Source organism: Maniola jurtina, chromosome 5 (assembly GCF_905333055.1).
Source record: "Maniola jurtina chromosome 5, ilManJurt1.1, whole genome shotgun sequence".
Taxonomy (NCBI): domain Eukaryota; kingdom Metazoa; phylum Arthropoda; class Insecta; order Lepidoptera; family Nymphalidae; genus Maniola; species Maniola jurtina.
Genome location: NC_060033.1, coordinates 9,702,163 through 9,717,437, shown reverse-complemented (window position 1 = coordinate 9,717,437; position 15,275 = coordinate 9,702,163). Strand labels below are relative to the sequence as shown.

Sequence of the window (15,275 nt, the reverse complement as noted above, 5' to 3'; positions counted from 1 at the left end):
TGTAATTCCTTGATTATAACAATTATTCCTTTTTCGCAATGAAAATGACATACCTATTTAATCAAAACATCAATAGGTCTTTAGAATTAAATATTAGGTTTCTGTAAAACTTACGACAATAGTTTTCTTATAATCCGCTTATTTGATGAACATCGCGCTAGGTATACTACATACTTTTCTAAATAATCAGAGCGTTACCTTGCAAAAACACTTGGTATTTTGCAATCATGCGTAGAATTTGTAGATCCTAATCTAAATAGTTTAACGTATCTTAATTTTCAGCAATGTTTTTTTTAATATAAATTAAAAAAGTAGTAAGTAGGTACCTACTTAGTTCCTATTGCTAAACAGAAACTGCTATGGTATGCTTAGTTTTCGTTCCTTTTTATTTTCAAAATATTTTTCGTCCGCGTGGATTTAGATTTTTTGAATCCTGTGGGAACTCTGTTTTCCGGGTTAAAAAGTTGTCAATTTCCGGGACGCAAGCTACCTCGGTACCAAAATTCATACAAATCGGTTAAACGGCGGTCTTTGAGAGTCCTGTGGAAACTACGATTTTTCGGGATAAAAGGTAGCCTATGTCCGTCCTCGGGTTGAAGCTAACTCTATACCATCAAAGCGGTTAAACTGTTGGTTCGTGAAAAGCTAGCAGACAGACAGACAGACACACTTTCGCACTTATAATATTAGTATTATATCGCTATCGTATTAGGATTGTATCGCTATATTATTGGAGTAAAACATGAAGAGAAACCCTAGCGCGCCCACCAGCGCTCTCCATATAATCGTAGTTTGGTTCTCATTTTGAAAATCAACCAATCCAACTCTGAAAACAACTTTGAAGCCAAATATTTTAACGGAGATCTGGCAAACCAAAAACACAAATGTTTGTTATTAAAATATACAAATTTTCATTGGTTTGATTGCAAACGAGAGCCAAATTAAGTTTGATTGGGGTGCACTTCCAATAAACCCTTTAAGTAAACCACCTATTTTCTGTGTTGTTTCCAATGTTCCATCTTTCAGTTTCATTTGGAATGATTTGAAATTCTTTGGTATTCATAGATTTGTTTGATAAATAAAGTTTGAAACATGTTACTAAAATAATGGTAATAAATTTCAGTTTTGCCGTAAAGATCGTTGCACGTTTTAATTCGGTCGTTGACCGCTTTGGCTATAGCTCGATGTTTTTGCTAAGATTTCTCACTCAAAATATACTGTTGTGTTGATGCAAGCGAAGGTTTTTACAAGTTTTTTATTAGGTCGGCTTGTCCGTATGTCATTCTGTCGAAATTGGTACTTAAATGATTTTTCGGCATCTTCCAATTATTATTCCACGGAGTTGAAATTTTACAAACACGTGTGAGCTTTGGAAGTTTGGATGACACATCAATAGATGAGTATTGTAACATTGAGCGTCTCTGATGGTGGAGGTGTGAGGTGGACATTGAAGTTCTTTTAATATTTTGTTTATTCTGAAAACACTCGCGGCCCATCCGTTTATCCGATTTTAGCGAAATTTGGTACAAAGATGGCTTGCACCCCGATTCCCGACGATGGGCATATGCCATTTTTATTCCGGAAAATCAGAACTCCCACGGGATTTTGGGAAAATTTAATTCGCCAAAGATCACACGTACGAAGTATCATCTAGAATCTAGAAAAAGTAATAAACTCGACTATATTTTCTACTTATTTTCAATTTTAAACTAAAAAAGTATCGACACGCTTCTTCTTAATAAATAAATTTCAAAACCTTTCTTTTACGTAATTAGCGTAATCTGGATTGGTTCAAAAATATTTCTTAACATTCTGTAAGTAAAATTTTGTTACAAACCAAAGCCTAAGTCATCATTCTTTTGAGTTTATTCTAGTGTTTTGCTAATGTACATTCTGAGTCATCGGTTTTATATTTAGCTATTACGCTTTAATGGATTAGTGTTGTTAGGATCTTTGTGATAATCCTACACTCTTCAAAGAGGAATTTCAAATACCAAAGTTAGTTTTTAGATTTCGTTTACAAATACTTCTGAAATGCCTTTTATCAATGGCTAATTCCCAGCTTGTTTCGTTACGTTTTATTAATTAGTATTATGTAGAGAAAACCTACATGCAAAATCTCAAGTAGAATCTCGACATGGTTATTTGAGCTGCACATTGAAATTTCAGTCAATCTCATTTTTATTCAGTTTCACACAGAATTTTGTAGAGTTAGTCCAGTTATGTCTCTCCTTAAATGAAGTACATGTTGAGTTTTGTACTCAATTTAGCTAATTGAAGAAACCTGTTAAAAGAAATGTAACCGAAATCATGTGTTTGCAGGATATTAGGATTTCGTTTGAACGTAATAATAGCAACTACCTACTTCCTTAACTGATTCATTATACCTACCACGTTCAGAATTATGTACCATAGTGTTAGAAAGAATCTCGTCATCGCTTACTCACGGTTGCGGTTAAAATATAAATGTTATAGTTCGGAGTGTATGATCACAAATAGGAAATGGTTCTTATTCAAGAATCAGGATACTGATTTTTCATATTACTACATCTTATTTTAGTTTGTCCTATTTGGTTATACGTTTGATTCGTAGCCCATTTTAGAGCACCGCACCGGCGCATCAGGATGCGCGCGCACCCTCGAATATCGAGCCCGTTTCTTTTCTAACCTCAACAAGAATACCCCTAAACAGCTGTTAGTCGATTTCGCTAAATCACGTAACGCCAATGAAATAATCATCACAACAAGTGCTCGCTACGACTAGACGCGTCGGAAGCCATTACGAAATGATTTAAAATTAGAATCCGCGTTATTATTTTTCGGTTTACGGTTTTCATTCAGTTTCCGACTGGCACGTTGCGCGTTTACTCGCGCTGTCCCGGTGTTTTCGAATTCTTTACTCTAATCGCACAATTCCAGCGTTAAATCTATTTATATATTAAGTAATTGTTTATTTAAATACTATCGCATATTTTATTTTAATGTTTTTTTTTCAATTAAGTGCAAAACATGATCTTTGTTAATTCTTTAATTATAAATTAAGTTTAATTACCTACCGTGTGAATCATGAAACTTTTGCATGGCCAGTTCAAATGATATTGTGTTGTGAACTTTTGGGAAAATATAATGGAGGAGTACGAGTATGACTTCGCGTACGAGTGTCGGGTTGGTATTTTGTGAAATTATTTCCTGAGGCCTTAACGCTAACTTTTCAAGTTATAACGTGACTTCAGCTTACGTGACATGAGCCTTATGGTTACTTACTATTTGTGGGTTGTGACTGATTTGATTGGGTTAACCTTTTATTCAGATATCTTACGCCTAAGTGTCATCAATGTAAACTAATTTAGGTGAACTCCGGTCTCCGGTACTATAGGTATCTACCTACCTAGAAAATATCCCCTATCATAGTGATTTCGTTTTAAACTTATCTGTGGGAGTAGAAAAACGAGTTTGAATTGAAACATCTTACATTAGAAGCCAAAGTCATATAATAACAGATTTTTATGACTTCTCTTGATAAATACAACATTACAATTTAGGAATAGGTAACTACTCTGGATTATAAATTACAATTGTGACACTGCATGTGATTAATACCTGCCTAAACTAAGAATTGAAGATTAGCTAATTTCTGTTTGATATTTTTATGTATCAAAAAAAAATATAATGTATAGATATCATCAAACTCTGGGTTTCAAATCCAAAATCCTGACAGTAGGTATAGGGATAACTACTGATGCCCACATAATCCCTTTAAGACGAAGTATCCGTCGAAATGATATTGGAGGTTAAATAAAGGTCTTTAAGTTCTTTTTTTGCCAAAAATTTACCTAAGAATGCGGTTTCCATCTTTTCAGCGCCTCGTGGAGGCAATGGCGCCGCGCTCAGCGCGTTCCTTCCGTCAGGAATTCAACATGCAGGACCTTGCGACCACTGAACACACCTACACTACCCATTACACCACTGAGAAGTGAGTATTGTATATTAATTGGAGGTTTTAGTCATTCTGATGTTAAAATAATAACTAAGACAATAAGCTGCTTAAGTGTATGATTGATATCATATATAGAAATTTTATTTTATTTGATAAATCAATACAGGTACGTCCGGACGTCACACTCAACAGAGCTCGATGGCCATGCACCTATCAAATCAATGACTAACGGCAAATTGAACTCTCCGAACTACACAACAAAAACAATTATCGGCGACGACGACAGACCAGATATAAGAAATCTCAAACGTGTTCATAAAATGTACGAAGGTCCAAATATTATAGAGTCCAGAGGTATAGTTCATCCCGAAACGAGGGAAATATTGACTGTTGGCCAAGCAATCAGCATGAGAATATTGGACGTACGAACGGGTAGATTATTATCCTCTCCTAATACAAGACAAACCATGACGATAGAACAAGCGGCCAAAGAAGGTTTAATAGACCCCAAGTTAGCTGCCAGATTGACAGGACCTTGCGGAATGACAGAAGATGGAAACGAAGTCACTTTACTGGAAGCAATTCAAAGAGAACTCTACGACGCGGAGCAAGGATTGATTGATCCGGCGGAAAAGAGAATCAAGGTGACTGATGAGGGTGAAAGGCCCGGCCAAGGAATGAGTATATCGGACGCGTTAAATCGCGGTCAGGTCGATTTACAGAGAGGTCTCTACAGGCTCTCTAATGGAAGCTACATAACTATTGCGGAAGCCTACCAACGGGGATACCTTATTTACAATGAGATTATCAAAATAAAATCAAGCGCTTTGTCTTTATCGGATGCAATTACTCAAGATCTAGTAGATAATAATGGTTGGATCCTGGATAGAAACTCGGGTGATAGGTTCCAATTAGAAGTTGCTATAAAAAACGAATTAATTAATCCAAACATACGAGAGATAGTAGATCCCAAAAATGATACTAAAATAACACTCGCTGACGCCATAGAAAAGAACATAATTAATACTAAACATTCAAAATATGTTCACAATATAACTAAGGAAAAAATGTCGTTTAAGGAGGCTGCCAGTAAACGTTTTATTTGTAAACCAATGACACTCAAAGATGTTTGTGATAATAATTTAATGACTAATGATTGTAAAATTTTGTCACCAACAAATAGGACACCTTTGAATATTTTAGAAGCAATATCTATTGGCGTGCTTGATAGTGATAATATAAAATGCGTTACCGATACAACCACCGGACAGTTGCTCACATTATCAGAAGCTTTAGGCTCTAGAATAATTCTTCCCGATAATAAGTTCCGTGATAATTTAACAGGAGAAATTTGCACCATACCTGAAGCAGTAGATCGAGGTCTCATAACGTCTGTGTCTCAAAGATCAATTTTCGATATTGATGGTTTTAGAGATCCAAAAACCGGTGAATTTGTTTCCTTTAACACAGCGTTAAGTAAAGGTAACTTAAAATACGTGAAAGGTGAAACTTTCTTAAAATCCGAAAGCGGTGACTTTGTATTTTTAGAAGACTGTCCTAAAGTATCAATTGTTCGTCCTGAAGTTTTAGAAATGTTTAATCGAAAGATAGGTGTTTTTGAGAATGATAAAGAGTTGACTGTTTTAGACGCAGTGTTCAAAAATATTCTTGAGCCTAAAACAGGCTATCTCCTTGATCCTGCGACTAAAAAACCAATACCATTTAATAAAGCCGTTGAAATGAACATTATTACTCCCGAAGGTGCTGCATTATTAAATTCATTATTAAATATTACTCTTACTCTCCAAACTGTAACCAAAACTGTGAAAAGGTACGTAACCGTGACAAATACAAATACTACGCGGAAGTCTGAAACTATCGTTACATTTGCTGAAGCTATACGACGTGGGCTAATAGATGAGACGACACAAACTTTTACGGATCCAACAACGGGTATTGTGTTCCCCATTCAACAAGCCTTAGACGAAGGATTGCTAGGTGTTGACCAAAATGAACCACGAATCGTTCGGCTTTCAGATCGTGTTACGAAAAAAGATTTGGTCCCCGGTCAAGTAGTAGAATTGAAGATCACGAAAAAATCTTTTATTAAAGATATGCCTTCTAGTCCTGAAAGTAAACTACAACATGATAACAGACCCGAGACTGATAAAAGTCCTGACTATACAATTAGAGAATCAGTTCAACCGCGAGAAGAAGTAACTCGACAGATTAGAACTGTAACATTAACATCGGTCACTTCAGACCCGTCTGTAACGTCCCACACCATAAAGAAAAACACTATAGAATTACCACGAGGAGGATGGACTTTAAAAGAGTCTATACAACAAAATCTGTTTGATCCGGAAACCGGCATGTTTATTATTCCAGGTACTGATAGAGTCCTTGATCTTCAAGAAGCCGTTAAGCTTAATATTATTAATTCTGAATCAGCTTCAGTTCTAGATACAAAATCTAAAAAACAAATGCCTTTACATAAAGCTTTAGATTTACACCTTATAGATAGTACTGGTCATTATAAATATATAACTGATATATTAACTATGAAAGAGGCTATTGAACGAAAATTTGTTACCTTCGTTATTCTTTCGACAAATATATCTAGCCAGAAAGTGATTACTATCACGTCAGTTGAAGGGATGCCCGATCAAATGGAAATTTCAGAAGTACAACATACGTTTGTTGAAGAGTCCGAGGAACAATCTTTATTAGAACCTGTCCAAGTAGCTCCCGGTGTTATTTACGATCCAGCTACAGCATTAGTTATATCCACTACATCTGGCATTTCTGAGAATATCATTGAAGCTGTAAATCGAGGTGTAGTTCCAAATAATACTGTTCACGTAATTGAACCTACGACTGGAAAACCAATTTCGTACAAGCAGGCATTACAGAAAGGTATTGTAGATAAAAAAACTGGTGAATATAAAGATCAGTCTGGAAAAAGAATTAGCCTTGCAGATGCTGCCAAGGTAGGCCTCATAGCAGTAATTGGAGCACCTTTAGTAGCAGCCTCGAAAGTTATTCAGGTAGTAAGAAATACAATGGTTGTTGATCCAAACACTGGTGAAGAGCTACCTATGGAAGTGGCATATGAAAGGGGACTTGTTGATCCAGTAACGTATAAAAATTATGAAGATAGTATTACAGATAAGACTACAGAAATAGAAACGAATACATTATTGGCACCACAAACAACGACTGATATAAGAGCCACGAGCGTTTTAGATCCTGTATCGGGGAAAAATTTGTCAATAGATGAAGCAAATAAGAAGGGCCTTATTGACTCTATTTCTTACAAACAATATAAAGAGTCTGTTGAAAACATACCCGAATCTAATGTTATTCAACAAGAACATAAACTGATTAAACCTGGTTCTAGTAAGGTGACTGTTTCACAAGTTTCTACTAAACCCATATCAGTTGGTGCGGCAGTCTCTGAAGGTTTTATAACTGTTGAATCTATACAAAACAGTCTTTCGGCTGACAACAGAAAAATGACAAACAATGTTACTCCCTTGGGTAAAAAAGAACCTTCTTTAGATGTTGTTAAACTTCCTAAAAGTCAAATTCTTGAAAAATCAAAATATATTAGACGTGTTACAGATCGTAAAACAGACTCTTCTTCAATTGAAACTAAACCTATAGTCTTGCAAAAGCTTCGAAAACGTGTTGTTATGTCCAGAGAGGCTTTAGAAATGGGTTTAATTGACAAGGACACAGCTAATATTCTTGAAACCATTAAATCTTATAAAGATGAAAAAGGATCACCTATAAATTTGGAAAAAGCTATCGAGTTAGGTTTTGTCGATGAAAATGAGGGTGAAATCATAGATCCAGTACATGGAGATGTTATTTCTATTAAAGAAGCTCTCAAACGAGGCATATTAGATGGTGATGGTCAAAACGAAGTATTAATACCGGTTGCTAGAAGTCTAACAATTTCTGAAGTGTTAGAACAAGGTTTGTTACATCCGACCACTGGAAAAATAATCCATCCTGAAACGGGGAGTCATTTATCTCTAAGAGAAGCTATTATCTGTGATATTGTTGATCCCTTATCAACCATTGCTGTGGCACCTGGACAAAACATAACCCTTTCCGATGCTATGGCAAGAAACATCATAGATAGTGAGAAAAACATCGTTAAAACAAGTAATGGTACACTTGATTTGATTTCCGCTGCAAACGCACAGATATTTCAAGATAAAAAATCTCCTACTTTTATTGAGAATATACCCCCGGCTGGCATGACACTAGCGGTGGCTGTAAAACAAAATATAATTGATCCAAAAACAGGTAACATAACACATCCTCTTACAGGAGAAGTTATTCCTTTAGGTGAAGCTATAGATAGAGGTGTGATAATGAACATACCTTTTCCCCAATCTTCTTCCACCACACCAATAGAGAAAGCAGTAAAAGATGGCATAGTTGATCTCCGACAAGGAACATTTACTGACCCAAAAACGAAGGAAACGATTCCTGTTGAAACAGCTATAGAACAAGGTTTAGTTGCAATAAAACCCAACGAGATATCTGAAATAGAGGGAATGGTTACTACTATCACGGAAACTTTCACATCGCAACACACCATTACTACTAAAATGGTAGAACTCTTAGCAGAGTATGTCCTGGTAAATGCAAACGAATTACAAAATACAAAAACCGGTGAAATAATTTCCATTGAAGAAGCAAGACAAAAAGGTATTATTCGAGATGAACATACTAGAAAAGAGCAATTCATTACAAGTGATACAAATATCAGTTTTGAAGATGCGTTAAATTTGGGTTATATTGATATCGAGCGAGGTACCTTCACTCATCCTAGCACAGGAGAAATGTTAACAATTACTGAAGCTGTTAACAGTGGTCTTATAAGCACCGAAGTCTCTACAGGTGAAACCAAAGCTCCTCGAGATAAAATTAAAGATATCGAAATGCTTGATCTGAATGAAGCGTTTGAATTACTTTTTGATGAAAAGACTCAGAAATTTAGAGATCCAAAATCACCCAACAAAGTGATGACATTTAAAGAGGCGCTGGAAAGAAATGTAATTGATTCCAATTCAGTGATTTATAACTTGCAGACTGGTAAACCCGTCACATTAAAAGAAGCTTTAAAAGATGGATCCATTGATAGTAAATCTGGAAAAATTAAAGAAGCTAGTACAGGAAAGGCATTTGATATTAAAAAGGCGGCTAAAATTGGTTTAGTAGCAATTGTTGCAGCACCTGTTTTAGCTGGCATGGCAATAGTTGAAGGTGCTAAAAATGTAACAAATAAAATGATGATATCTAAGCAAAACGAGGAAGCATCTCAATCACATGAAAAACCTCAAAAAAGTGATAGTATTGGTAACAAAATGGAAGGTATAAAACAGGTAAAAGAGATACCTATTTCAGGTGAAAGTAAACCGAAATATCAAGAAATCACGAAGACGAAAATTACCGACACTGATTCTGTTAAAATTTCACAAAGTGGTCATAACGTCAAACCTTTACTATTCCCGTCAAAAACTATTCAATCTGATACAAGTGAATCGACGAACATTAACAAATCCGCCGTGAAACCTATATCGAATATTATAGACGATAAGAAAGAAGTTGACTTTGTAAATAAAATATCTAAGACATCGGAAAATATTGGAATAATAAATAAAAATGATTTGGTAAAACCTACCACAAAATCTGAAATATCTTCTTTACAATTAAAACGTGACAGTGAAGACCAAAACAAACCGATAAATACAGATGAAACGAGGGTTCCCGAAAATTCTTCCACAGTTGCTAATTTACCAGAAACCGTTGATACAGCAACAATTGCATTGAAAACCGATAGTAATATAAATATCAAAAAGCCAGAAGAAAAAGCTTCTGTTATAAAAACTACAATAAAAGAGAAAGAGCCAATTCAAGTTAGTTCGAATCAAGTAAAAATCCATGAGACAGCACCAGATGTCAAAGAATTCCATCAAATTACCCCAGATGGAAAGGAAATCACAACGATAGTAAAAACTACAGTTTCTAAAACAGAACCTACTGAATATATTACGGAACATACAAGTACAATTGTTTCAACTAAGGCCTCTAAAGTAACAACAATTGAAGTCACGCAAAACACTTCTACAAGTTATAACGTTGCGGACGTTTTCGAAACTCACGAACAAAGTGAACATCCTTATACAGTACAATATCCAGATCAAGTAGACAAAGCTAATACAAAAATAGAAGAATATGTAGATTTACCTGCAGAAAACATGACTAAAAAATTAGAAGAACTGAACAAAATTCCAAAAAGTCGTAATAAAACTGAAAATATCGACGTTACAAGTGCTAGTAAAGGACTGAAAACTGACGAAGAAAATCTACAGGTAACAGAACAAGCAGAATGCACTAAATCGGAAGCTCCAGAAAGTGCAATAGAACTAATTAATGAAGGTGATGATATTCTAAGAGATTTTAACAAAGGGACAATCACGCCTGAATTAGTAACTATTAAAGATCCAAAATCAGGAAAGCAATTTACATTAGAAGAGGCTATAAATGAAGGAATTGTTAACAAAAATACTTTGGAAATTGAAGATAATACTGGTAATAAAATAAGTTTTGCTGATGCTGCTAAATTAGGCTTAGTTGCAATCGTAGGTGCTCCAATTTTCGCAGCGTCAAAATTAGTCGACCTAGTAAAAAAATCAGTTTCATCCGAACCTGCTATTGATAACAAGTTTGAAACTCAAACACTTCGAACAAAAGAAATAGTGCCAAAAATAATCAAACATGAAAAAGTTATACAACCTCAAGAAGTATCGCAAGGAGCAAAGTATCCGGAAAATATTTCACATCCCAAAGTTGTTGACGTCGCTGTAGCTCTAAAGCCTGTCGAACATACGGTATTTGACACAAGCAACATACAAACAGTAGCAAATGATGGAAAAACTATATCAGCATTGTTAATCGATGCTGAAAAGCAGCCATTGCGAGTAATTGATGAAATTACCGAACAAAATGTCACTAAAGTGAAATCAGAACCCCTTAAAGCTCTTTATGAAAATGTACTTTTAATTGACGCTATGGCACAAGGTATTATTGAGCCAAAAATTTGCCGAATTTTAATTAATGGTGTCGAATCTCCCCTGACAGTTCAAGATTCTTTGGAACAAGAACAAATCAGTAGATTTGCCACTGTCGATGTAGTATCTAAGAACTGTGTGGTTGTAAAAGAAATTAAACCTAGATATTGTTTGTCAATTTCTCAAAAACTTACTCCAGAAGAACTGTCTGAAATGGGAGTGTATGATATTGAAAGGCAGATATTTATTAATCCTAAAACTGGTGCAAAAATTTCTTTCGAAGAACTGGTGTATGGGCTCAAAGTTTTTGATCCATCCTCTATTCTAGTGAAAGATTTGAGTTGCAAATCTGATAAGTATATATCCTTCGATGAAGCCATATCGCGTCCTATTATTGATAAAGTTACTGGTCACATGGTTAATCCCAAAACAGGCAAACGTGTATCATTTTTGGAATGTGTACAAATCGGGTGGATAGTGGAAACGCCCGAAGACACTTTTATTCCGGAACAGATATCAGTTGAATCTGCGTTTGAAAAAGGCTTGTATAATCCAAAAACTGGTGAAGTTAAAGATGAAAATACAGGTGAGCTAGTCCCTATAGGCGAAGCAGTTCAGAAAGGTCTCATTGATCAAGAATCGTTACTTATAAAAATTCCCGGGTGTAGTGAAGCAGTTACCTTAACTGATGCTATCGAACGTGGGATCATAGAAATACGCGAGGGATTGATTGTCATAATTGAAACTCAGGAAGTTATTGAAATTACGGTGGCTATAAGACGAGGCATCATTACTATTGCGCGTAGACCGATATCTATAGAAGCCATCATTACTCAAGATATGTACGAACCAATATCTGGTAAAATAAAAGATAGTGTTACTGAACAATTATTAGCTATTAATGATGCTGTAGAAAGAAATATTGTACATCCAACCATATCTGAAATAAAAGATACGGCATTAGAAAAATTCGTACCTTTACACGAAGCTCTCAATACAAAACTAATTAACCCTGATACGGGTAAGTTGAAAGACAAGAAGACTGGTAGAGACATTCCATTAGATGATGCATTAAAGAAAGGCCTTATCGCTACTAAAACAGTTTCATTCTCATTGTATGATATTATTGAGCTTGGTTACTATTCACCAGATTCATGTCAAATTTTAAATCCCAGAACTGGTGAAACTATTTCCGTACGTAAAGCTATAGAAGATAAGTTGATTGATCCAAAAGATATTAAAATAAAAGATGATAAGTCTGAGACAGTTGTTTCCTTTGAACAAGCAGTTAAGTCTGGCTTAATAGATTTAGATCGCGGTATAATTACATCACCTTCAGTTAACCTTAAAGATGCGTGTGAAAAGGGTTATTTGCTTAGTGATATAAAGCCTTGGTCATTACAAGAAGGTTTAGTTCAAGGGTTTTATGATCCTGAAACTGGCTTATTAACAATAAATAATACTACTATGACATTGCATGATGCCATTAAGGTTGGAAATATCAATTCAGAAGTATTGACAGTTAGGAATTCCGACTCTGGTGAAATGATTTCTCTCGCTGACGCAATTAAAGTAGGTATTATAGATTCGAAAGAAGGAAAAGTAAAAGATCCTGTTCAAGGTGACAAAATTTCACTTACAGATGCTTCAGAGCGTGGCCTTATACTACCAGCTAAACGGAAACTTAGTTTACCGGAAGCTGTTTTTAAAGGATTCTACGATCCAAAAACCGGCAAGTTCTCAAATCCTCAAAATAAAGATAAAATGCCGACTGATAGAGCCATCAGAAAACGTTTACTAGATCCGCAATCTACGTTAGTACATATTGGAGGTAAAGTTATTCCATTTGAATTTGCGGTTGACAAAGGTATTGTTAATGGTAGAACCGGTACTATTTTATTAGGAGACGAACGGATAGATTTTCGGGAAGCGTTTGAGCGGGGCATATTAGTAGAAGTCCGCAAACCTCTATCACTCATGGAAGCAATTGAAAAAGGAGTATATAATGAAATTACTGGACTTTTCATGGACCCACAAAGTGGAAAAAAATATACTCTTGCTGATGCTATCAAAAAGAATTTAATCGACCCTCATTCTGTACATATTCGTGATAATAGGTTAGGTAAATGGGATAATATTACTCTATCAGAATCTATAGAAACTGGTGTCATTGATGATAAATCAGGGAAAATAAAAAATATAAACAGTGATAATGAAGAAATAAACCTTGCTAAAGCTTTTGAAATAGGTTTGCTCGTAGATAGTAAAGCGCCCATTAGTTTACAAAGGGCGCTTCACCAAGGCCTCTATGACGATGCCACTGGTAAATTTATTGATCCGGTAACTACACGTAAAATCACTTTGCACGAAGCTATTAGGCGGTCTATTATAAGTCCTAAATACCTTTGTTATTTTGATAAAAAATCGGAAAAACCATTAACATTGACAGAATGCTGTCGAAGTGAAATTATTGATAAAAGAAATGGCAAATTTAGTGAACCCGGTTCGGATATTAAAGTATCTCTGTCTGAGGCTATGAGTTTAGGTCTTATTGTGGACATCGAAAGTGCTGGCTTCTCACTGTATGAGACTTTGTCTATGAACATGTATGATATTACTGAACTCATGTTTATACATCCAGTCTCAGAAAGGAAAGTTTCACTTAAGACTTCTATTGCTGAAGACTTTGTTAATCCAGAGACATCAATTGTGAAAAACATTCCATCTAGTAAATATATTAAATTAAAGGAAGCTATAGAAACAGGCATTATTGACGAGAATGAAAGTGTGTACGTGCTACCTAATGGAAATCAAATTAATTTATTTGACGCAAAGAGCCGCGGATTGATAGTAACTTCAAAGAGAAATCTTAGTGTAGAAGAAATAATAAGGAACGGTCTTTTCAGAGCTGATAATGGTAAAATAGTAGATCCTAGCACTAATGAATATGTGGATATAAAAAAAGCGATCGAATCTAATCTTATTAATCCAGAGCTTACGATCGTCAAAGATAATTCCACTGGTAAATTCAAACCACTGCTAAATGCAATACAAGAAGGTGATGTTGATGTTACTAAAGGTAGGGTATTAGATACCAAAGCAAAGAAAACATATAGTTTGGATATAGCATTTGATAAAGGTTTGTTAGTAACCGTCGTGCAACCCCTTACATTACAAAAGATCACTAGACGATATGTTTCAGATATATCCACAGCTAGAGAACCAGTGTTACGAGAGTTCACTTTAGATGAAGCGATAAAATATGAGTTCATTAATCCAGATACTGCTCTAATTAAAGATCCCCATAAAAATAAGTATGTGGCATTAAAATTAGCTCGAACCGAAGGTATTATTGACAATAACGCTAAGGGATTATTTGACACTCAAAGCGGTAATTCACGAATGCTCTGTTTCAACTTCGAAAATGGTCTAATCGTTTATATTCGGGAACCCTTAACTTTTGAGCAAGCTATTGAAAACGGTCATCTTAACATAAGCACTGCCCGGTTTACTGATCCAGAATCCAACGAAGTACTAACTATTAAAGATGCAGCTTCTTTAGGCTATATAGACCCGGACACAGCGCTTATTAAAGATAATCTCAAAAAGAAGCTAGTAAAGCTTCCCGAGGCTTTCCGCAAAGGCTTGATGGACGCTGAAAAGGGTAACATTCTAGACACGGATACCTCCAAGCTAAATACTCTTAGCGCTGCAATAGAGAGTGGATTGCTTACGACACCAAAGAAAAGTTTTACCCTAATTGAAACTTTGAACTTCGGAATTTATAACCCAACTACGGGTGCATTAAACGATCCTTTCATAACTACCAGCGTCATCGATCGGAAAAGATTAACGTTAGGTGAAGCGATCCAACAGGGTATAGTTGATCCGTCTAGTACTGTAGTAAAGGAACCAGAAACTGGCAAGATATGGCCATTGGTGCAAGCAATAGAACAACAGCTCGTCAACCCCGTTGAAGGGAGACTCGTTATTGATCCGCAGAAAGGGATTAGTCTTGATTTAGTCAAAGCTCTTAAAAAGGGATATTTGCTGCCAGCAGAAACGAGGGTGAGTTACGTTTATTTTATATATTTTTTGCTTCGATCAAGCAAAGGTATTGCTTTACAACTTCCTATTATACTATTTCCACTCTTAGACGGTGATCTATTTTACTTAAGCGTTTGGCTTAAACATTGGCATGGCACGAGAACACCCCCATGACTTAGTCAATGACTGAGTTATAGGCT

At 35.5% G+C, this 15,275-nt stretch overlaps 1 protein-coding gene across 12 annotated transcripts in view; it reads left to right on the top strand.

Annotated features, from left to right (window-relative positions):
• The window catches only part of LOC123865645 (dystonin), a 168,551-nt gene that overhangs the window by 96,381 nt on the left and 56,895 nt on the right, over nt 1–15,275 (top strand). For 11 of the 12 annotated variants that reach the window (XM_045906821.1, XM_045906816.1, XM_045906814.1 and 8 more), the window contains 2 exons: nt 3,861–3,973; nt 4,104–15,096. The exons of the other annotated variant lie outside the window; for it this stretch is intronic. In XM_045906821.1, the coding sequence (XP_045762777.1) occupies nt 3,861–3,973; nt 4,104–15,096 (11,106 nt within the window). The remainder of the gene's footprint in view (nt 1–3,860; nt 3,974–4,103; nt 15,097–15,275) is intronic. 12 annotated transcript variants of the gene reach the window in all.